The 23283-nt window shown below is 34.3% G+C and overlaps 4 protein-coding genes and 1 long non-coding RNA gene across 18 annotated transcripts; 1 reads left to right on the forward strand and 4 right to left on the reverse strand.

Annotated features, from left to right (window-relative positions):
- Positions 1–889: 889 nt before the first annotated feature.
- On the reverse strand, positions 890–4580 carry LOC111488432. 11 transcript variants are annotated; one of them, XR_002719192.1, is made up of 5 exons: positions 4298–4580; positions 4126–4184; positions 2719–3254; positions 1763–1874; positions 890–1397 (listed from the first exon to the last, which is right to left on the reverse strand). XR_002719192.1 is itself a non-coding variant. In XM_023136172.1 (4 exons), exons 1-4 carry the CDS (start codon positions 4326–4328, stop codon positions 1204–1206), a joined length of 393 nt encoding a protein of 130 aa, XP_022991940.1. In that variant the 5' UTR covers positions 4329–4580; the 3' UTR covers positions 890–1203. The 11 variants fall into 11 exon arrangements, 3 of the variants coding, with proteins under 3 accessions (XP_022991940.1, XP_022991939.1, XP_022991941.1); XR_002719196.1 differs by having other exon boundaries at positions 1783–1874; positions 2707–3254; XR_002719191.1 differs by having other exon boundaries at positions 2707–3254.
- Positions 4581–4892: 312 nt separating this feature from the next.
- LOC111488381 (protein DETOXIFICATION 43-like) lies at positions 4893–10370 on the reverse strand. Of its 3 annotated transcripts, none has more exons than XM_023136101.1 (13): positions 10136–10370; positions 8135–8260; positions 7388–7890; positions 7095–7267; positions 6877–7012; positions 6688–6784; positions 6465–6565; positions 6191–6354; positions 5987–6058; positions 5794–5910; positions 5611–5706; positions 5406–5527; positions 4893–4980 (listed from the first exon to the last, which is right to left on the reverse strand). In XM_023136101.1, exons 2-13 carry the CDS (start codon positions 8164–8166, stop codon positions 4926–4928), a joined length of 1668 nt encoding a protein of 555 aa, XP_022991869.1. In that variant the 5' UTR covers positions 8167–8260; positions 10136–10370; the 3' UTR covers positions 4893–4925. The 3 variants fall into 3 exon arrangements, with proteins under 3 accessions (XP_022991869.1, XP_022991866.1, XP_022991868.1); XM_023136098.1 differs by having other exon boundaries at positions 8135–8270; XM_023136100.1 differs by lacking the exon at positions 10136–10370 and adding an exon at positions 10095–10117 and having other exon boundaries at positions 8135–8270.
- Positions 5701–11538, forward strand: LOC111488446. The gene is made up of 2 exons (XR_002719203.1): positions 5701–5775; positions 11125–11538. It is a non-coding gene; the product is annotated as an uncharacterized LOC111488446 (long non-coding RNA).
- A 1200-nt stretch (positions 11539–12738) lies between these two features.
- LOC111488411 (transcription factor MYB83-like) lies at positions 12739–15245 on the reverse strand. Of its 2 annotated transcripts, XM_023136149.1 has the most exons (3): positions 14920–15245; positions 14065–14542; positions 12739–12819 (listed from the first exon to the last, which is right to left on the reverse strand). In XM_023136149.1, exons 1-3 carry the CDS (start codon positions 15186–15188, stop codon positions 12754–12756), a joined length of 813 nt encoding a protein of 270 aa, XP_022991917.1. In that variant the 5' UTR covers positions 15189–15245; the 3' UTR covers positions 12739–12753. The 2 variants fall into 2 exon arrangements, with proteins under 2 accessions (XP_022991917.1, XP_022991916.1); XM_023136148.1 differs by lacking the exon at positions 12739–12819 and having other exon boundaries at positions 13853–14542.
- A 2822-nt stretch (positions 15246–18067) lies between these two features.
- On the reverse strand, positions 18068–22792 carry LOC111488409 (ATP synthase subunit O, mitochondrial-like). The gene is made up of 6 exons (XM_023136144.1): positions 22565–22792; positions 20126–20176; positions 19707–19950; positions 19478–19590; positions 18593–18679; positions 18068–18506 (listed from the first exon to the last, which is right to left on the reverse strand). Exons 1-6 carry the CDS (start codon positions 22688–22690, stop codon positions 18378–18380), a joined length of 750 nt encoding a protein of 249 aa, XP_022991912.1. The 5' UTR covers positions 22691–22792; the 3' UTR covers positions 18068–18377.
- Between the last annotated feature and the right edge of the window lie 491 nt (positions 22793–23283).

The raw sequence follows: 23283 nt of genomic DNA on the forward strand, positions 1-23283 counted from the left end.
AAAGGAAATCTTTGGAAGACGTGAGAAGTTAACAACCGTACGATTCTACTGAATGCAATTACGTGTCACAATCAAAAAGGTTGGAGGTCCACCTCTGACGATAACACGTCAACTCCATTTCAAAAGGCCCTAAACGACGTACTGACGGAGCCGTATTGAGCCGTTAGGGGAACGTCACTGGGACGTTTGTGGTTTTATGATAAGGTAGCACGAAAACTTCGTGCTATCAAATGCATGAGAGCCACGTAAGGAAGGTTAGTGCCTAAAGTGACGCCACGTTTCACGAAATTAGTGGATGAAGTCAACGTGGCGTTATGGGGAAGCATGGAATTCTGAACTCGGATTTATATTGAAAAATTAGAATTTTTCTAATTGGTCCATCATATGTTTTTTTTTAAAGGAATTTCACTATTTTAAAGATATAATAATAATAATATTTTCTTTTAAACTTCCATATGCCTCACCAATATGGCTCTTTTATTTAATTAAAGTTGAGGAAATTGTATAATATTTTTTTACCCCACCCAATGCACTAACCATCAAAATGACATCCAGATGCCCAATTGTCAAAATTTATTAATAAAACTATATTAGAAAGATCCATCCCGGGCGAATTTATTAATAAAATTTTGTTATTCTACGTGTATTCATATAACTAGAGATTTATATAACTAGAGGACGAAGATAAAATATCCCATTGTCCACATCCACCATCTCACAACCTTATTCAAAATCACATCACTTTGCAATAGTATGATATTGTCCACTTTTAATATAAGCTCTTATGACTTTGCTTTTAGTTTTGTGAGAAGGCCTCATACTCGTAGATACTCCTTATTTATAAACTCATGATCCATACACATAGAAGATATATTTCTTACTTATAAACTCATAATCCTCGACAAAACTTCTTTTTTGTATACCACAATTACAATAGTCCAAGTCCATGGGAGGAAGGCAACAAAGGTCGAAACTCGTAACAGAGGTCGAAAAGGGTGGGTGGTGACAATGAGTGACTGATGAACAAAAGGGGATCTGAGCATGAACATTGAATATATGGGAAGGGTTTAAAGCTTTTGATTAGTTTCAATTGGGTGGATGGATTTTCTGAACTAAAAAACCCTGCTGCACATAACAGCTCATACAACAGAACAAGATATACAGATTACGACAAGGCTACAATACAATTAAACAATTAGGGAATCAACCACATGCACATGATGCTTTATGTTTAAGATATAAATTGCCATTTGTCGTCTTCGAAAAGGTTTCAAGGAAGCAGATACCTGAAAATACTGCCCTGTGGAGGCCGGAATTGTAGCCTTGAGGCCCATATTCATCAATGTCGTTTTTGTCATCAGCTTTATGATCCCCTGATGATGTTGAAGCCTTCTTCCCTGCAAAGAAACGGCAAAAGAGTCTGGCCCTAATTAAAGATTTTCTAATATTTTTGATAAAAAACAATTTCATTGATGATGTGAAATGTTACAAAAGACGACTGGACCCAACCCAACCCGTTGGATATGAGAATAATATTTAAACTATAGTTGCAAAAAGGTGAATTTTTTTAACCAACATAGAGCCATAGCCAATAAAAGTTCTATTGATATTCAGCCACAAGATCCTCTTGCCAATCTAGCCAGTAGTTTAAAGTCTATTCAATGGAAAAGAAAGGCGATTAATAAGAGTGCAAGCCATTAGCTAAGGGCGCTTGAGTTTATCGAGGAGGTTTCACAGTTCTCTAGCTAGTAGAAAATTGTACCTTAAAGTTTGGAGTGGTACCTCTTCCTTTTGGACATTTTTTGCTCCATCCTTTCCTGTTTCTCATTTCCTTTCTTTCTCTTGTAATGAAGCTTTTCTTTGAGCATCTACTCCTAAATATACAAGATGGGAGAAAACAGTGATAAATAAATATTGCAAACAAACTAAGTACGAGAATATAAAAATAGAAAATTTTAAACAAAGACAACAGGGGAGGTGAGAAAATTGTTAGATTTCAATTTGACAAATCATAAAAAGAATGATTCAGATTCCAAACAAACAGCTTTATCACAGTGAAAATTGTGGCTTGCTTTTTACATTACATTACAACAGATGATGCAAATATAAGTTATGTAAGCATGGAATGATGGAGTGTGGGAACTAACAGCAAATGATTCAACCATATCCAAGCAGGAACAAAGTTTATGAATACGTACATGGTTATATGTGTTTACCCTAATGCCACAATCAATGGTATTCTGATACCCCATTGTTCTAGTGGAAGCAGAAACAAAAGCGATTGCATTCACACCCATAAACAAAAAACACAAAGATTTACGTGGTGCGGATAGAAGAAATTATCCAACATCCACGGGTGGTAGTCAATCACTATAACCAAAGTGTTTATAAGTGTATCTCTCACACTCTCGCACTATAAAGTCTATCTTACAAAGTTCCTCCCCATTTTGACTCTAGGCAAATACAAAATGACAATGACTCTACCTCTCAAAACAATGTTAGACAAGCCTTTATGCAGGCATAGCAATACTAATTCTCATACATGAATCAAAGCAACATTAATTCTCATACATGAATCAGATTCATGTATCAAAATAAAAGATAAACCAGCTAGGATTATGAACCAAATAAATGAGACTTATGAACCAAAATAAATGACACTACATGCATAGAAGATGCATCAACTTATTCTTCATCACAACTTACAACAATCTCCACCTTATCAGAAGATCCCGAAGCAGATAATCGGTTTGGCTGCCACCAAGTCAACAAGCTATTTCTTTCGTCCAACATTGATCAAATCTAAACAATGCCAAAACTTTTCACGAGCGATCACTTTTGTCAACATATCCGTAGGATTATCAGCCGTTCAAATTTTCAATAAACAAATATCCCCTTCATTGATAATTTCTTGAATATAATGAAATCGGACATCAATATACTTGGTATGAACATAATAGACTTGGTTCTTCGACAAACAAATAGCACTCTAATTATCACAAAATGCATCTACGTGTTACTGAGAAATACCCAAGTTATTAACCAAATCATGGATCCAAATAGCTTCTTTAAAAGCTACAGTGATTGTCATATACTCTATTTCGGTGTTAGACAATTCAATAGTAGACTGCAATATTGAACGCCAACAAACAGGTTCACCAGCCATGGTAAACGGATAACCAGTAGTGGATCGACGCTTATCAATCTCCACTTGTCCCTTGGAAGCAATCGACATGTCACCAACCGATATGTCACTAACATAAAAGTCCAAGTAGATAAACAAGTCATCATCAAAAAACCGAAAATACACACAATGATCAAATTGATTACAAGTGCAGTTATGCTCTACCATTGTACATTCTAAATCATACAAAATAGGGATTTATTAGAACTGCATTTAACAATTATATATTCATATTCTAATTAATTATTTAATTTGCCATTCCATCATTTGCATCTCTATGAATGAAAAATGGCATTCCATCATGATTGGAGAGAATAGTGGGATTAAACTGGTAGCCCTCCCTCAAGGCGTCTTGTTCAGTCTTAAAAGAAAATTTCTCTTCAATAGATTGATTTTTCCCGTAGAAATGAACTGCAACAAATCCACAATTCAAATATTTAAAAGTAACTAATTTTGAGGCTAACAGAAAAATCTCTTGCACCAAAATGTTAGGATGATTGTAGCCTCCTGTCATCTTATTGAGGGAAACTGTTCATCATTCTTTTGCTTTAGGACTCCAGGATATGCAAATAAGGTGCTCAGTATTTGCAAGCATCCTTCACGTCCGTCCGTCAGCTAATAACCTTGTAAGCTAACTAAATGTACTGTGTTTGACAATTCCTATCACTCTATCCCATCTGCAACCGCGATAGACAAAATCCAAATGAGTTCAAAGCTAAACAACAACATTCAATCACTTCCGTAATTGAGCAGTAGTCTCACCGCCAGTGCTAGTAACTGATCTTCATGTTAAAATAAAAGATCATACGTCAAAAACATTCAAATAAAGCAACGTATAATTAAGCCACAATCACAAATCCAATGGTTTTCCTCGCAAATGCTCATTAATTCCACAAAAAGTTACGCAATGAATAACACAGTAGCAATCACACCATACTCACGCATAAACTTCTTGTGGCGATCGTAAGCATTGAGCCCTCGCACATGCGCCTGATACTGCCTGCAAATTTTTCAAGAATAAAGAAGAAAATAGGTTAAGAGTAAGTGACAGAAAGGCCTCCATGGAATGAGCTACGGACGTGTTAAGAGAGATTAAAGGACAAGAGAGCGCACTGTTTTCTCTCTTCTCTTTCGAAGATAGCATTCTTCAGAGAGCCGAACGACGCCATGGCCGCGCCAAGAGATGGAATTCGCTTTGATTTGGCGACTCAGAAAGGTCTATCTCCCGTTGGAATCGAACCGAGACCCAAACTACAATGAATTTGGGCCACTAATTGGGCCGGGCTTTATTACTCCCTTCTTACGGCCCAAACTTGACGAACGAATTGGTTCAACATGTTCGTATTTATGTTTAAATTGATTTTCAAAAGTAAAAATTAGAAAACTCACGTTTATTATTTTTTAGTTATTTAATTTAAGCTCGATAAGGATATATATATATATATATATATATATATATAAGTTCACTAAACTAATTAAATATAAACATATCATTTAAAATTAGAAAATTCATGTTTTATTTTCGTAACTTAATTGTTGTGGACTAGAGATTAAAGGTTTGAATCCCTCGATCCTACACGGTAGATACAAGCAAATTTATTAATAACTCCATATTAATACAAAAAAAACGAAGCAACATTTATAGGGTCCAAGTCTAACCGTGATAACGATACAAAGTATAAACTATTAAAAAGATGATATTATTTTAAAGTAAATTTTATAAAGTGGAGGTCGGTTTGATTTAGGGTAGCCTTTGAGTTCTGAGGTAACGCCAAGGTCCTGTTCCTGTGCCCATCCTGCAATTTTAAAAGTGTTTAATAAATTTATGTTTTTTTAGTTTTGTGTTTAATAAATTATAATTATAATAATTAAAAAAAACTAAATTACATTTTTAATCATTATTAGTATTATAGGGCAAAAAAAAAATTAGTCGTTTATTAGAAGTAAATATAAAATTGAGTAATAATTTAATAATAAATTTGTCATGGAGAATGAATTAAATTATTTCTCTCTTAAATGTTATTTTCCTTATTTATTATTTATTATTATTATTTGTTAATTCACCAAATAATATAAAATTTATTTTCAATGATTTCAGTAAATTGAAAAATGTTGAAATATAAGGAAATAAATTGAAAATTTTAAATAAGGACTAATTTTTATTTTGTGTTAAGAACAGAAAACGCGGGATTATACAAATTTATTTACCAATATAAATTACCTCCAGATGCCAACAAAAGTACGCAGAAGCATGTAGATCGTCAAAGCAGTCCAAATCCCAATGAAGCCATTGCTTTTGGAGAGGAGAAACAGTGATACAACGCTCACAATCGCCACCAGAACCTGAAGAAAATAGCCAGAAAATTTAATGTAATTTCGTTGAGAAATTTTCTCAAACAGGTGGAGGATGATGCTGTAGAACTTGCCAATGAGTATGCGGAATACGCGAAATCAGAAGCTCCGAAATTCACTCCGTCGAAAACAAACGCCAGTGAGTTTATCGGCTGTGTAGCTGCGATGAACTGATGAGTTTCCGGAGAAAGAGGAGAATCAGATGAGTTGATCCATGGCATTGGAAGGAAGAAAACAAGGTACGTTTTAATATTTACCGGAATTCCTAAATGTATGAGGTACTGCACTTGAATGTCTCTTGAAAATATTCCTGCTCCGAAGAACATCCCGATTCCGACGAAAACAGCGAGTCCAACCCCTAGGATAAAGCTCATCTGACCAGGAAAATGTTTTACGTTGTTTAGAGGAACTATGTTTTTGTTTTTCTGTGGTTTTGAATTCGTTTCTTACCTGCAATACTCTAGTAGCTGTTGCTGTTGTCTTTTCGTAGTCTTTTTCTGCAAATGCACTGGCTAGGAGTGCCTAAAAGAGAAAGAAAATGAATCATATACCATGAAAGAGATACCTATTAGACTTCCCCACCCCAATATCTTTGAATTGTCATTTAGAAAAGAAGTTCTGCAGAGAGGTGGAATTAGGTTTTTGTTTCTTCACCTGTCCAGCTACTGCTAAACCATCAGATAACAAAGAAGATGTCATCCAGACTTGCAAGCAAGTTTGAAATGCAGCCATAGGTTTTGGGCCCAACCTTGCGGCTAGTGATGCTGCTAGAGTCACGCAGAAGGTCACTGCTACGACTCTTGCCAGCAACAGACCTCCTGCTCCAAGCCATTCAAAGTTCAATAAGAGCTAAAGATTGATTGATCTCATAGTTTACTTGGTATTAGAATATCGAGTTAAGAGTTGTTTGGGGACAATTTCTTTTTACCATTTTTAAGAAATCGACCGAATTGCAAATCTTTAAGACTTGGAGGCATGAGATTGACTTTTTGCACCAGTCGCCAGAAGAGAACAAGCACAATGAAGTACCTGAAAGGATTGAAGTAAGTCTTAGAGAAGCATTTTTGGAACGTGAAGACACAATTTATGTCATTTTGAAGGAAGGTTGTAAAGTTCTAGCAAAAAGATAGTGCATAGAAATTAAAGCTTACTGAGAAAGAACATGAGCAGCAGCTGCACCTTTGACCCCCCAACGGCAGACAAAGATGAATATGGGGTCAAGTATGATGTTTACAGTATATCCCGAAACTACATGGAGGCATATAAACAAATAGTTGCTAGTCAAAGGAAGTTGATATATTAGGTTCAACCATATGCAGAGGAAAAGGGACAAGGCCTACCAATAACGTAAAGAGGAGTTTTCGTATCCTTGAACCCTCTAAAGATCCCTTGCATGGCCAATGACAGAAGAACAGCAGGAGCACCAATTGATCTTAGTGTTAAATACTTGTGAGCAGGGACTAACATGGGCGAATTCTGTTTGTTGAAGTCCCAAAATATTAGAGGAAAACATTCGATCTAAAACTGAACTACATTTTAAGTTACAGGGAGCACTCACATCTTTTACACCCATTAGGTTCAGTAAAGATTTGGCTCCGAAAACAAGGAATATGGCTTGCATGAGACCCAGAATTGAGCCAAATATCAGAGCTGTTGATGCTGATGCAATTTGCTTCTTCTCTTTCTTTTTGGACTTGGCAGAGGTAGCCTTGATTACATTTGTACTTGAATCTGGAAAAAGAAAGAAAAAAAGAGGAAGAAGAAGAAGAGGAAATCAGAAATTACATGTCGCAATAGTTTTCATCAAAATTATTAAAATATTCTAAATATAACAATCAAGTTTCGGTTTACCTTTTTCCAGATCTTCTTGAAGAGCACCATTATCTGGAACCAATTCCTTTTTTCCCTCTTTCGTTTTGTTTTCTTTTTCTCCAACTTGTTCTGTTGTGGCATTACTCCTTGGTTCATGATTCAAGTTGACAGAGTCTTGTTTGGCTGTAAGTCTTTCATCGTTCTCTAGATCAGGATCTTCGGGCACATAAACCTTCACTGAATTATCATCAGCTGAGCACTTTCCCTTTTCAACTCGTGCTGCTTTGTTGTCAGCCTTGCCAATGGTCTCTTCCTCGGCCACGAAAGAAGTTGTAATGCTTACAAGTGGGAATATGGTAATCCTTGAAGCTTGATTGAATATAGCAATGGATACTCCAACTGCAGCAAGTTCCACGGGTCCAAGATGGCCAACAAAAGCAGTGTCGATAAGAGAAGCTACAGGATCAGCTGCAACAGCTAGAGCAGCAGGGAGTGCAATTCCTAGTATCTCCCGACCGATTGTGTCAAGCTTGAAAACACGTCTACATTTATAAACATTTAAAATATACGAGTCATTAGTTTAAAAGGAAGAGGATTATCTCCCGTCATCAGAAAAGAGTCTCTAATTATGGATATATATTTGATGCACAATCTCTTTGGGTCAGTTTAGAAATGGGAAAAAGAACTGAATTTTTAGTTATGATTGGAAGAATCACATCAGTGTTCGCAAGTTAAATTGAACATCAAACATTTAAAGAAGAGAATTGATTGGAACATGAAAATCACCTTGCGTCTTTGAAGAAAACATTAACAGGCATCTTCGACTGAATTCCCCCTTGTGTGGTCAAACTAAGATTCTGGTTCTGGTTCTGGTTCTATTCTGCCAGTGCTGTAGTACTGAAATGGTCTAGGCTGTTGAATTCTGGGCCCAGAATTCAAGTTCAGAAAGCTTTAGAGAGCTCATTTAATGCAAGTGCACAAACATTCTAAAAAGCTAAAAAGTTTTGGATGTTGAAGGAAACAGCAGCAAGGTCTGAAAATAGCAGTGAAATTGAATGATTTGGAAGTTGACGCACCATGCATAAAACTATTCTTTTCAACTTAAAGAATGAAAAGACTCGTAGTTATTGTATTTCACGTAAACTAGTTTTATAGAAACGCATACATTTAGAGAGAAAGAGACTCAAATGGAGGTTTGGCCCCTAGGACCACTAATGTTGAGAGATCTGTTCGTTTGACCAGAAAGGAACATACATGCTACAAGGGAGAGCTTGTAGAAATGAACTGTCAGACGTTCAGGATAAACTGTGATGCATGAATGCTCAGCCAACAGTACCTCTCTCAGTTCTGTGCCTGTAGAGCATTAAGTAAATGATGCACGCATACGCACACCGGTTTTTTTGGAACTCGAACATGGATAATAGGTGATGAAGAACTCATGTCTAGACGATTCATTGATTCTTTTATTTGAGAAGTACATTAGAAGGAACGTGATTCTGATTCTAGAATTCTACATGGAAATATTAAAAATTTGTTCATTCCATGCATATCAAACCCTCCCCGGGTCTACCTTTTCTTACTGATGATTGTTTAACAATGGCTTACAACAAAGCAATGAAGAAAACGTAGGAAAATAGGTGCTTCCATGGTGGACTACTGTGGTGGAACCTTCCTAGCTAGCTAGTAATTAAATTATAATAATTGCTAGAAATCTTCCCCAGATAACCTCAAAATATATGATTTGGCCCTTGATTAAAGCGACTTCATAGGAAAGAAATGGGACCCTTGAAAACCGTAGATTTTTTTTATTAATTAAACTCAATAAAGATTTGCATGGGCATGCCTTTTAGTGATCATATTTATAACTTCATAAGCATCCTCTGTCAGCTTGTTCATTTAGGAGGATCGAAGAAGAATGAAAGAAAACAGCCATTATATAACAAAGATTATTGTATGTGGATGAGCCTGAAAGCTACATATATTTCCTACACCAAATAACTCTCATCTCCTAGATTTTCTAATGTAAGGTTAATGTGGACAAAACCCTTCTTGAATATTGAAGAAACACAATGCAAATTCTTATTTTATTGTTAGGAGTTGTTTTGAATAACTTATTTTAGATAATTTATAAGATTAGTCGAGCAGGTGGGTTTGGTGAGGAAGATGGGAAGTTTTGGAAATTTTCATGTGTCAAAAGAATCATAAAAATTAGTTAAAATTTAACGTGTTTGATTAGACATAAATGTGTTGTCTTTAAAAGACCCCACTACTTTCCAATTACTATTTTTGTGTGGCTGTGGTTAATCACATTGTATGTGATGAGCAAATTAACAGCAAATTCTTTTAGAAAAAGATTGAGCAAATTCTTTTAGAAAAAGATTGCAAACAATCTCATATGCCACATACAAAACTCTATCCGCACGTACAATACACTCCAAAAGATCACAAATTACCTTAATTTATTTTTACAAGGCAAGGGAATTAAAGAAGGTCGTAAAACACAACTAATCTCACGAAACAACAACACAACAATACAAACATCATATATCACACAAAACACAAAGGCACGCTATAGACTCATGTGCCATGTTTTTCGTATAAATATATGTTAGAAGGAAGGTATTATTTAAAGGAAGAGGAGAGTTTAAGCCTTAAAGATGGATGAAACAGTGATATAAGAGAGGCTAATTATCATTAGTATGCATGGAGAATAAACGAACTAACTTATATGTATATAAATAATGACCTTTGTTTAGAGTCCTCTGACTTAGCAAGGATATCTCTTACCTGATCCCAGAACTCTTCTTCCTTACCAACTCGCTTCTTTTCGTACACCAAACAAACTCTCAGCCTCCCCTTCCTTTTATACCACTTTTAAAGACAGAATGGCTTTTGATAATGGGAGTTATTCAAATGTCATTGTGAATTCATTGGTTTTCTCTGACTATGGTGGGTATGTCACCATTACAATTGAACAAAAGCTTAAACTAAAGTAATGCATATTACATTCCTGCAATCTTTTTGTGTCTGATTGATTTTCTATGGGTCTATTTGTATTATATCTGATATATATGATACCAACCATATCTTTAATCTAATAAAGATGAGGCTGGGGAAATTTTTGAGCATATCTCTCTCTCTCGCTCGCTCTCTGTAGTGACAATTGTGCATAAAAGATTGAAGTGACTTTAATTAGTGGGTAGCTTCCTAGTTTTTATTTAATATTATTTTGTATGCTTTTGATAAATGTGCGTTCTACATAGGATTTCCAATACCCCACGTCTGTTTTAGACATTTTATGATCCATTTTATATGGGTTAAGTGGGTATATAACACTGGTTTAATGAGAGAGAAAATAAACTGAGACGACATATGTGGTAACTTGGCTATATGTTTACAGTAAGATTTTCATTACCTTCTTCCTTAATAATCCAAGAATGAAATCTGGTTCGCAAGTTTTCCGAGCAAAGGAAAATGATGAATTTGATGATTAGGAGTATTTGAATTGTCCAGAGGAATTTGATTCGTTCATAAGCCTGTATCTATGTAAGCCTGGACATAGGTAGCTGGTGAGATATTGAACTTTTGAAGGGTTTATTATTTTTTTGTGTCAAGGGAGGGAGCTATATTGAAAAATTACATACAGTTTAATTTCATCTATAAAGTTTCACTCACGTGATAAAATTTTGGGTATGTGTCCTAGATATACAATGTCCATTTTTTACTTCGCTAGTAGATATAAAAAAATATTTTATTCCTCTCTCCAACTGATATAGGATCTCACAATCCACTTCCTTGGAGGGTTAGCGTCCTCGCTGATGGCACATTGCTTAGTGTCTGGTCTAAACCCACCACTAGTAGATATTGTCTATTTTGGTACATTACATATCATTGTCAGTCTCACAGTCATAAAATGTGTCTACTAAGGAGAAATTCCATACCCTTATAAACAATGCTTTGTTCCCCTCTCCAACCTATCATTGTCAGCCTCACAGTCATAAAATGCTTCTACTAATGAGAGGTTTCATACTCTTATAAGAATGTTTTGTTCCCCTTTCCAACTTATTTGGGATCTCACACCATACTTCCACATTATTTATACTAAACTTATTTTTAGGATATTTGAACAAATGTATGATACATCATTGTTTACACATCACTATAATTGAAAATTTTATTTGTAATCAAAATCTTTTTGTTAGGTCGATATTAGATTTCTTATTATTGAGCTATATATATGCGATGGTAGATTTCAATTTCAATTATTTAAGTTGATAAGCTAAACTTTTCTCCTTGTGAAAGTTCAACAATAGTAAAACTTGGTTGGTTCAAATATTTTTAATTAGGATTCAAATACATTAAACTTTAAAAAAAAAAAAAAATCTATAATTTTCAATTAAGAAACCAAAGAACAAAATTTGGACGTGATAATCCCACTACCAATCTTCCAGACTTTTCCCAAGTGTGCTCTTTTTAATTTAATTAATCAACTTTTATTATTTCCATGGGAAAATACTTAATTCTCATATTATTATTATTTTTCTTTTTCCCATGCTGGGGAGAATTCCTATTTTAAAAATAAATGAGAAAAGATCGAAGCTTTGTGTGTGCCTTTTCACCACAACCAGTATGCCCTTAATGGTGTGCATTTTTCATTTATTATAATAGTTTGGCACATAGAATTCATTTTTTTACCATTTTTAGATGAAAACAATTAATATTGTATTTAAAAAATATTCTTGAACTTTCCATTAATACCCTTCAACTTTTTAAAAAATTTCAATAAAACTCATATTGGGTATGTATGAACCTTCCTATGTCATTTTCTCTCCTTTTGTTCCATCTTCACTTTACAAAAGGCTTATCAAATTTCGACAAATTTCGACTTAGTGTTATTGGGTGTGCATCATTATCTTGAAAAATAAATTAATTTCTTGTTGCAATTATAAAAATAATATTTAATTCTTAAATAGAAAAAATAATAATAATTAACGTCGATAAAATCATCAATTATAATTTTTTCTATCAGCTCTAAACAAAATAATGATTTTCTTAAATATGTATTTCTATAATGATCAAGTATATCTTAATGATTAAGACGTGAGTGCAAACAAACATTTTTCTAAATTTTCAACAAAATTCAAGATGCTCCGTTCTTGCCGGTAAGAAATGAAGGAGCTTTTCCTGTATTTAGATTTCGTATATATGGGATCTTGACTACCAAGTTGGAGTGCTTACGGAAGCTTCTCGTAAGGGGGACTTTTGCTTCATTAAAAATTTGTTCCGAACCTCTTGATTCAATGGAAACCAAAGATGTAGACTAAGAAAGCTAAGTGACAACACTACCGTGGCTCTTTTAGGCAGATTTTTAGGAGGGTACGACTCAACTTCCTAGCCCATTGCAACTAATACTTCCTTCTTTTGAAATCATATGCAAGATGAGATATTACCGCTTTAATACCAACTCGCACCTGATTGGCACACAAAAAAAAAAAATCGATTATTATTATTATTATTATTTATTATTATAACAAAATTATTATTATTAGATATATATATATACATATAAAGTGAATTCCACTTTCGTGTGGAAGCCACGATGCTTTGGGGTCCAAATTGGGTTTGAAAATAAAAAACGATAGCCTTCCACTCATCAAATTTATTTTGTTCTTATTAATTAATTGATGTTTTCCCGAATCTTTTCATTTTCTTTTGTCAGCTGTTTTTTTATGGTAATAAAAAAATATACCAAATTATAATTTAAGAATTAAAAAAATTATTTTGTATTAAATGTTAAAGTTTTCGCCCACTTCATTTAAATTTATTTTTTAACAAAATGTAAAAGATATATTTTAAATGTTATTTTATGATATACTTTTTCAGAGAATTATGATATTAAAATTTTTCGATGAACTATTTATTTTAATATTTATTATGTCATATAAATTTATTATCAATAAATTTCAATTGAAAAAAAAATTCGAAATATCAATGATACATTTTTTTAAAAAAAATTACTAAAATTATAGTGTCTAAAAATACATTAACCATTCACATTTAATTCAAGAAAATAATAATAACTAAAGTTATTTGTTCTCATTTTTTTTTTTAAAAAAAAAAAAAAAACAGCTAATAATAATTCGTCTCTTTTGAATTTTTCCATTACAATAGATTTATAGTACAAAGTAAACCTTCCCGAAAAAATAATAGCTAAATATCTTGACGATCTTCAAACGGCGCCGTTTTAGAAGAGCAAACGGACAAAAGTGATCAAATTCTTTTTTTTTAAGTTTGATTATTAAGAACTACTTTTTGTAAATTTATTTCTTAAAAATATTTCTAAACTTTAAAATTTTAAAATTAATTTCCAAAAATCTTTATTTAATTTTTGAAAATTGACTTAAATTTCTAAAAGAAAAAAAAAAGGAAATATTGGTAACAATTCTATTTTTTATTTTTAATAAAATAAAAAAATAAACATTTTGGAAGTTTTTTTTTAAAAAAAATTGAAATTAATCAATTTGGAAATCAAGGATAAAACCCTCCAAATCCCAACCTCCTATTTTCGAGTTCGAGTTCTCTTGCAGCTCGGTTTGATAATTATTTCCAAATATACCCTCCACCTTAAAACTCATCTCGTTATTATAATCGAAGCAATCATTATTGAATTCTTCGATATTATTTTCGATGTTTTCTTTTATATTTATCGATGGTACCTTAATCTCTTCGATAATGTCTCCATTTCCAAGGGGAGGAAGGTGGGAAAAGTCATAATTGTCCCTGACTAACCCTTTCGGCTCGAATATTCTTTGGCTGTAATCCCCATAATACCCCTCTTCCATTGCACCACCAACCATGATGTATTGGTCGTTGTCCAATAATGTACGAAATGGGTCACAAGGGATGTAGTTTTGTAGAAACATGGATGGAGTACTCATGGATGTTGAGGATGATGAGGATGAGAACGATGAGCTTTCCATGCACATGTTCATGATGTTGTTGTGTTCGTGGATCGGAATGATGTTTTCGGTTAGCTCCCCGAAGTTGTTGCTACTTCTAGGTTCGGAAGACTCTCTAGGGTTTGGAGAAGAGATGTTATTGTGACTCTTCAATCTCTTCTTCAACGAGGAGTTCCATAGATTCTTTATTTCGTTGTCCGTTCGCCCGGGAAGACGTGCAGCTATTTGTGACCACCTAATTAATATCAATTTTTTATTTAATTAAATATTTGAGAATATGCATTTGTTAGGTCAAATCGAAAATTTTAACCAATAAAAAAGGTGCCCAACAGATAAATAATTCATCGAGTTGAATGGATCTAGTGATGAATTCATTGTATTAATTATATTTGCACTCGATGATACTAAACCTATTAGCCACAATTATGACCTACATTTTCACTTTGTTCATAATCGACGTCTTGTCTATAGACCCTACTCAAGGCTTCGTAATATCGGGCAACCAAAATTCATTTACCCTCGAGAATTTGGTATCTAAAAGCAAGTAAACTAAGATCTCGAGAAACAAAATAATATAAAAACTTAGAATAATATAACGAGAGTTTTAAGTACCTATTGCCGAGAAGAGAATGCAAATGGAGAATGAGACGCTCCTCTTGGGGAGAGAAAGCTCCGCGTTTAAGGTCGGGTCGAAGGTAGTTAATCCAACGGAGACGACAGCTCTTGCCACAACGGAGAAGACCAGCGTTTCGGGCAATGTCGGTCCAGCAGCCTTGGCCATTGGATAGCATGTATCTCATCAGCTTCTCATCCTCCTCCGGCGACCAAAGACCCTTCTTAAGACGGATGTTGGCGGCGGCGGCGGAATCAGGCTTCCTCATCTTAGTGTAAATGGTTTATATTGTCTCTAATTTCTTGTCGGAAGAGAAATGATAATGTTTGATAATAATGTGTCTCTCTTAGCTTAGCTTTTATATATATATATTATATGGTTCCTTTATATATATATATATATATATAAAAGGGAAGGCTTGATGTTGTGGTAACGGTTATGATGATGGCGATGTGGTTGTGGGGTTGCTTAGAATGTGAATCTATGTCTAAAATGTCTCATATATTGTGTTAGTTGTTTTTTTGATATAGGAGGAGAGAGAAAAGTCGTCCCGATCCCGACCTTCAAACTATCAGTTACATCAGATCCAACCTTAAATAATCGAGAGGAGAGATTGTGAGGAGCTCGGTTAAATCTTTTTCATGCAATGTTAAACTTAATGGCTTCAAAATATTAGTGATTAGATCTACCACCCGACCTTTTCAATATACTACGATGTTATATTTACGTGTGAAGAATGTTTATTTTTACGGGATTTTTATGAACTTTTACTAAAGTTTATTTATGATCGATAGGAATAAATCAATGTAAATATAAACTAAATTTATGATTCATTAAAATTACAATGACTAAAATGGAATTAAAATCGAAGTATATAGATTACAATGATATTTTACCGAATTAAAAATTATTCAACGGAATCATCATATTTTGACAATCGCTTCATAACCGTTAAATGTAAATTCAAATATTTGTGTATGAACCCTTAGTAGATATTGTCTGTTTTGGCTCGTTATATATTATCGTCAGCCTCACAGTTTCAAAACAGCTCAAGCTCACCGCTAACAGATATTGTCTGTTTTAGCCAGTTACGTATTGTCGTCAATCCCACAATTTTAAAATGTTCTTCTCTCCATCCGACGTGAAATCTCACAATCTACTCCCCTTAGAGGTCCAGCGTCCTTGTTAGCACACTACTTCATGTCTGGCTTTCCTATCATTTGTAACAATTCAAGCCCACCACTAGTCGATATTGTCCACTTTGGCCCGTTACGTATCACCGTTAGCCTCACGATTTTAAAACATGTCTGTTAGGAAGAGGTTTACATACCCTTATAAGGAATAGTTTGTTCACGATATCGTTAAATAGTTTTTTTTAAAATGTTCCCCTCTCCACCTGACGTGAAATCTCACAATCTACCTCCCTTGGAGGTCCAGCGTTCTTACTAGCACATTACCTCATGTCTAGTTTTGATATCATTTGTAACAGCTGAAGCCCACCACTAGTCGATATTTTTCACTTTGGCCCGTTACGTATTACCATCAGCTTCACGATTTTAAAACGCGTATGCTAGGAAGAGGTTTACCATTTGTAACAGCTCAAGCACACCACTAGTCGATATTGTCCACTTTGGCACGTTATGGATCACCGTCAGGCTCACGATTTTAAAACGTGTTTGTTAGGAAGAGGTTTACATACCCTAATAACGAATACTTTGGGACGGTCTCATTCAATAATTTTTTTAAAGAAAAAAAAAAAGAAAAGAGGAGAGAGAAAGGAAGAGAGATAGAGAGGGCTTGTGTTGTTGTCTTTGACTGAAATTGTTGTGTTTTTGAATGCAATATTTTTCTTCACTCACAAGGTAATCATCAAAACAGTTTTGCTTCCACTGCACATAATCGATCAATCATCTCTCTCTCTCTCTAAGCTTACACCTACACGTGAGTTTTAAGTATAAAATCTAGAGAGAGAATGACATATTTTTTTAAATAAATTAAAAAAAAAAAGAAAAAAAAAAGTGTTTTTGAGTTTGGTATGATGGTGGGGGAATGGTATAGAGCCATTGTTGTTGTTTTGTTTTGTTTTGTTTTTAATTTGCATATATTTCTAAATTCAATCCCTTTGGGTTTGAAATAACTTTAATTATTTAAACCAACAACCCTATTTTTCATACTCAAAACCAAATTATCTTCCCAACTTCTCAAGCAAAATCACACCCTCTTTATAATTATTCATTTCATTAATTAATAAACACGTTTTTTCTTTCAATATAATAATTTTAAAAAGTTCATCTCGAATGAATAAGATATCAATTATTATTATAAAGAAACGTTAGAATTTTAAAAAAAATAATTATAAATTCCATTAAAACAATGATGTGTACGGAAACTTTCCAATAATTGATGAAATTATTTTGGGGAAATTTGTTTCTGAAAATTGTGGAGGCTTTAAAATCAATGACAGACCAATCATAAGGTGAAAAGTTCGAAGTACCCCAAAAAAAAAAAAAAAAAAAAAAAAAAAAAAAAAAAAAACAATAAATGTCTCATATAAAAGTGGATGTATTTATGTGATGGAAACCAAGTTGATTCAATTTTCACAACAAAAAAATAAAATAAATAAGTAAAAAGTGCCAAAAATATTTATTTAATGTTTTTTTTTTCTTTAAATTGAAATTATTTATTTAATGTTTTTTGAATTGAATTCTTTTAAATGCATAAAGAATTAGGTTTTTTTTTTTTTGAAAATTAGGTTTTCCCCTCGACTTTCTCTTAATCATTAACTAACGAAAAAACCAGCATAGGTCAAAATGATACTAAAATCAAATTTTATGGGCTAAAATGTGAGCTCAAAAACTCATTGTGAGATCCTACATCGATTGGTGGAGTACAAAACACCATTTATAACGACGAAGAAACTTCTCTCTAACATACGTACTTTAAAAACTTGGAAGGAAAGAAAAAACCCAAAAAAGACAATATCTGCTAGCAATTAGCCTGAACCATTACACTCATGCACCAAAATGCTACCAAACTCAAATTCGATTAATTCTTTGTAGATAGCTTCACTGTGAGAACTCATCAATGATAATGTGAGGGGGAGCAAACAAGATTAAAAGGTAATTGGAAAAAATAAAGAGTCGAAGCTTATCCATAATTCAAATCTTCAAATATGACTGCGCAACTTACATCAAATGTAAAAATATATATTATATCCATCTCTTGAAAGTAATCCGAACTTCCCATAACTGTCCCACATGGATATAGTTATGAAGAAAAAGACACTTCTTATTTGCTTAAGTAGGGGCAGGGCATTGCTGCCCCTCATGTAAGATGAAAATCAGGCAAAAAAACGGAAAGAAAATACCAAAGTTCTCTTTCATGGATGAAAAATGGTAGCAGCAGTTGTAAGCAGGCAGGAAGAGATGGTGTCCCCAGAAGATAAAAATCACTCTTTTCAGAGGTTGTCGAGGTTCGCAGGTTCTCGCAAGAACCTCTCCATCTGTCGTGCTCTGGTCTTAATGGACATGTCGAACAGTTTTTCGCTAAATTCTACGACTAGCCCACCGAGAATACTTGGATCAATCTGGAATGTACAAAGATTAGATGTGCCTGATAAAAGGGTTGACAGTTAACACAGACAAAAGAGGGAGACCCTGTGATTTAAAGTACCTTCTGTTCAAGCTTGACCTTTTTCCCCTCTCCGATAATATCCTGCAGGGTCTCTTTCAGTTCTTTCTCTTCTTCAGCAGGGAGGGGCTGTGGCAGAATGAAAAACTCAAACCAGATTATTATCATATAATACAAAACAGAAGGATTATTTTGTATATATATATATATATATAAAAAAGGAGGGTTTCAAGTAGTAATTCCAGACTTCCCGTGGTTGATAGGGGGAAAAAATCCAAATGCGTAGTTATAATGCTATTGTTTATCATCATCCTAATATGTCTTCAAATTCCAAGTTGGGTTTTCTGAGCTAAATCACTTGGACAAACTAAACCACATTTTGCATCTTTTAACATTAACTAGCTTTTTTAGCTTTATATTACAAGATCTAAAAAAGTATAACCTAATAAATTCTATCTCCCAAGTAATACCCGCCAAGTCCCACATTTATGCATATTAACTTATTCTAAAATGTTGAATCGAGTTGATATGAAACCATGCAATAGCAACAAATAGCTGGATGTACAGCAAAAGAATTGAACGCTAAAGGTATATGTTTCCCAGTAAAGAAGCAAAAAATAACTGAATTAATTGCAAACCGAAAAATGATATATTATGGTTAGTAAATGTAACAGCCTAAGTCCACCGCTAGCAGATATTGTCCTCTTTGGGCTTTCCCTTAAGGTTTTTAAAATGCGTCTGATAGAGAGAGGTTTCCACACCCTTATAAAGAATGTTTCATTCTCCTCTCCAACCAATGTGGGATCTCAAAGTAAATGATTGCCCTATGCAGCCAGGAGGGGCGAGAGGAGAAAGAGCAAAGAAAGCATATGCCATATCATAATTTATAACTATGGTAGATTATGAATTTCATTATCGGGAACTTACAATAACTGTAGTCACAATGGCCTTCACCTCTCCTCTATGAGCCATTGTCAACTCCTGAAACTTATTTGCAATGCTGTCTATGTATTTCAGCCTTCCATATTCAGCCAGTACAACTGGATACAAGTGTGATTACAAAAAGGTGTAATAAATTGCTTGCTTAGCCATAGGCTTTTTCTTCAATTATAGAAAGAAAGCATCAAGATTCAAAGGAAATAAGTAGTAGTAGTACCCAAAAAGTTTTTTGTAACTTCTGAAAATTTAGCAGCTGTGCAAATATCAGTAATAGCCTTGACCCTAGTATCTGCAGGGACAGAGGGATCTCTTGTGAACTGAGAAAAGGTGGCACTTCTCTGTGAAGCCTCAACAAGGTCAAAAAGCTCTGTCTCAACCTTATCCAAGGAATTAGCTTTTACTGCTGCAATGTACAAAGCAGAGGCATAGTTTCCAGACCCCCCAAACAAAGCCAGAGGAACCTACAATACCGGAAATAGAAGAAATGAAATTAACCAATTTACATGTCAATATATCAGAAAAACATATAATAGTCACATGCATAATTTGCATTTCAGTAAACCAGAACTGAAGAGGATTAATACATAAAACCAGTGAAACTTTCAAGTCTTATTAAAGGCCAGTCAGTTCCATTACCTTAACTTTGACCTCACTTTTATTGGAAGCAGTTGCATAGTTCCTCGAGACCTGCATTTGGAGGAAAACAAACATTCACCATCAATTCAATGAGGGGTTAGAGTTGATTTAATAATTTAAAGCTGAAAGATAAGTGGTCACAAGATGATGATCGATTATAAACAACTATAAACACACAAACAAACAGAAACTTGACATCCATGAGGATTGAAGCAGACTATAATTTTTGTCAACCAAACTGAAACTTTCAAGACAAAGACGCTGGAGGCCAAACAGAATATGACTCATGATGAGGATGCATATGAGAACTTGGAATTTCTTCCGGTGGCAAGCAGGAGTTTAACAATCAACTTCCAAAAACAATTAGTTTACTGGGATAATATGGGAGACAAGGAAAAAAAGAGACTGGTAGATTCTTCAGAAGGTAACAGGAGCTTTTACCGCTCTTATTTGGGATTGGCTCTCAGATGAATCCAAGAACCAACTCACTTAGGATTGTTGATAGAAAGAGTTTGTGCTAAACTGAGTGGAGGAGTTTCCATTTATCCACATATGGAGGATTGACTTTCGCTCTTCTAGTTCAATCAAACCTCCCACCTTATTCCTTTTCCCTCTTTGAAATTCCAGCAAAGCATGTTAAAAGGTTAGCCATGAATAAGGAAGTCACTTGATTAGCTGAAAATGGTGTCAATCTCATCAAGTTTTGCCAATCTTGGTCTTGAAATTGAAAGTGTAAATATCATAAATCAAAGTCGTCATAATGCTCATGAAAAGATACACTATTGAAGGAATTGTAAGTAGAAGAAAGGAAATTGACAACGAATCAAGGATAGTCTACTAAAAATTATTCCACTAAAACTACTACTGTCCCAAAGCCACCATTTTGGTAGGTCAAATGACTCAGCAGCTACCATTTGAGTGAGACTATTACTAATGTCGAAGGAAAGTGGAGAGAGAATATTTGGAACAAGAACCATTAAGATCAAGTGTAATGAAGTCTCAGAGAACTTGATCGAGAGAAATGATCAATATCAAGTTGTTCCTGCCTACCAATCATTGTTTTGAAAAACTATTGAAGGTTACGCCTTGAGGCAAGCCTCTAAATTTTAACCTCGAGACTTATGCCTTCATTGAACCATAAGAGGCTCATGCCTGGGTGAAAACACACTAAGGCCTAAAATCTATGCACATTGTCTAATGATTAAAACAATCATGTTGATATGTCTCATTCTCTTAAAAAAAAAAAAAAAGGTTCAAGTTGTGGAAATTTGAACTCTTAGTACTTTTACTACTGTTACTTCATAAACATTGAAGACAAATTTATAGTAAAAGTCAATCCAATAAATAACAATAGTAGTGATGTTACAGATATCCCTTTAAAAATTTTGTTCAAGTGGCAATTGACTGGGAGATGAAATTATATATACTTTTGTAAAACTATTATATTTAGCAATGCTTGGTTGTACCAATTTAGGATTTGAAAATATTTTAAAACTAAATTTGAGGGTTATGCCTCATATCACCTCACCTCTTCAAGAGTAAAAGCCTCAAGGCCACCTTCAGCCTTTCAAAATATTACTATCAATAGTGCTTTCCCACAATGGTTCTGACGTCTAAGGTGAACAACTTTCTAATAGGTTAAATTTGGAGAGAAGATCCAAAAAGCACCAACTTTCCCTTTGGACACTGACTTGTAGAAGTCTAAGTATGCAAAGGAGAAAACTCTTCCTTCTCGAGTTATTTTGCCCCATATTTGTGTGAACTTCTAAACAAAAATGAAGAAACAACTGACCACTTGCTTTGTCCTCTTTCAAAAGTTTGGTTTAACATGGTTCACTCAGTAAGATACCAGAGTTTGGATTCGATGAATCCTTTGTTCGTAGCAGAGTATTTAGGACAAATGTTGCACGGTTCCTCTTCTGCGCTACTTGAATCCAAACTCCAAAGGAATGAGAGATTCTCCATAACAAATATAAGGACTTGCATAATTTTTGGAAATCGTTCTTTACCAGGAGGAGGTTATGCCATATCTCCATGGTCTTTCCAAACGATGCCTTCCTTTTCGATGAAAGTCTCAAAAAAAAAAAAAAAAAAAAAAACGGAAATCCAATCGTCTTTTATCTTTTCAATCTTGTATCAAATGTCAAATCATATCCTTAACGCCGATCGGGGATTCACAAAATCATAGTCGATGAGAAAAAAAAAATAAACAGAATCAAAACTAATAGCATCATTCAGACCCGCTAATCATTCCTCATTCTACATCATTGACGACTTGACGCCACTACAGCCCATCACCAACTCTCGTCCCGGCATTTTCCCGCAAAATCAAACTGACATTAGAGAAATCAAAGCACATATGCAGGAAAGCGCAGGAGGAAAACGAGGAATCGAGATGCTAAAAACAGAAAACAAAAACGAGAAATCATTGATTATAACCTCGGAGTTGGCAGTCGTGGGGCAAAGTAGGGCTCTTTGAAGAGCAGGTCTCTGAGTCTGTGACTCCGATTTCAGAATCTGATTGAATACAGGGATGATCGATCTCATACGCCCAGCCATAGCCATTTCACGAAAAGGAAAAGTAAACCCTAATTTCCCGATTGACGAAGGACTGAAGCGAAAAGCCAAGGTGACGACACAATACTGAAGGGAACAAATTTTCGCAAATTGATTACTCGAGGATGAGCTGGTGGGAGAAAAGTCACGTGCCTTGCACATGATTTTGGTGGGTCCAGAAAAACAATGCTTGTTTGACACGTAGGACATTACATCCATTAAACAATCGCCATGTGGCAAAGGCAACTTCCACATATTTATTTACCAAAATTTTGAAAATAAGAAAATATAATACTTTTGCGATCATTTAGAAATTGTGTTTGGCCAAGGGTAGTATGGTAATTTTCTTTTTCTGATATTTAAACTTATATTATTAAAAAATATATATATAACACAGTTTTTTAATGGACTGAACAAGGTGGATGAGAAATAAAAACTATCTCCCTTTCTCCCTCATTTATCGTTTAAACTAAGATTCAAGTTGAACTTAAGAGAAAAAAAACAAATAAGGGTCGAGTCCCTCTCTAGACCATACCTATCCACCCCGCTCGTAATATAGAAAACATCTTTAACATTCATACTTTGTTTAGTTCTACAACACA

This window comes from Cucurbita maxima, unplaced genomic scaffold (genome assembly GCF_002738345.1).
Source record: "Cucurbita maxima cultivar Rimu unplaced genomic scaffold, Cmax_1.0 Cma_Scf00013, whole genome shotgun sequence".
NCBI lineage: Eukaryota > Viridiplantae > Streptophyta > Magnoliopsida > Cucurbitales > Cucurbitaceae > Cucurbita > Cucurbita maxima.

Excerpts from the sequence above, each read along its gene's own strand:
- LOC111488432 (XM_023136171.1), bottom strand. The coding sequence starts at position 2,297 with ATGGGTGTGAATGCAATCGCTTTTGTTTCTGCTTCCACTAGAACAATG. Across the intron at positions 1,869-2,198 it reads GGGTAAACACATATAACCAT|ATGCTCAAAGAAAAGCTTCA; the intron begins GTACGTATTCAT and ends ATTTAGGAGTAG. Across the intron at positions 1,421-1,782 it reads AAAATGTCCAAAAGGAAGAG|ACTCTTTTGCCGTTTCTTTG; the intron begins GTACCACTCCAA and ends AATTAGGGCCAG.
- LOC111488381 (XM_023136101.1), bottom strand. The coding sequence starts at position 8,166 with ATGCCTGTTAATGTTTTCTTCAAAGACGCAAG. Across the intron at positions 5,707-5,793 it reads TCATACATTTAGGAATTCCG|TTCATCGCAGCTACACAGCC; the intron begins GTAAATATTAAA and ends GAAACTCATCAG. Across the intron at positions 4,981-5,405 it reads ACTTTTGTTGGCATCTGGAG|GATGGGCACAGGAACAGGAC; the intron begins GTAATTTATATT and ends TTAAAATTGCAG.
- LOC111488411 (XM_023136148.1), bottom strand. The coding sequence starts at position 15,188 with ATGAGGAAGCCTGATTCCGCCGCCGCCGCCAACATCCGTCTTAAGAAG. Across the intron at positions 14,543-14,919 it reads CATTCTCTTCTCGGCAATAG|GTGGTCACAAATAGCTGCAC; the intron begins GTACTTAAAACT and ends GATATTAATTAG.
- LOC111488409 (XM_023136144.1), bottom strand. The coding sequence starts at position 22,690 with ATGGCTATGGCTGGGCGTATGAGATCGATCATCCCTGTATTCAATCAG. Across the intron at positions 18,680-19,477 it reads CCATTGTGACTACAGTTATT|CCCCTCCCTGCTGAAGAAGA; the intron begins GTAAGTTCCCGA and ends ATTCTGCCACAG. Across the intron at positions 18,507-18,592 it reads AGGTCAAGCTTGAACAGAAG|ATTGATCCAAGTATTCTCGG; the intron begins GTACTTTAAATC and ends TGTACATTCCAG.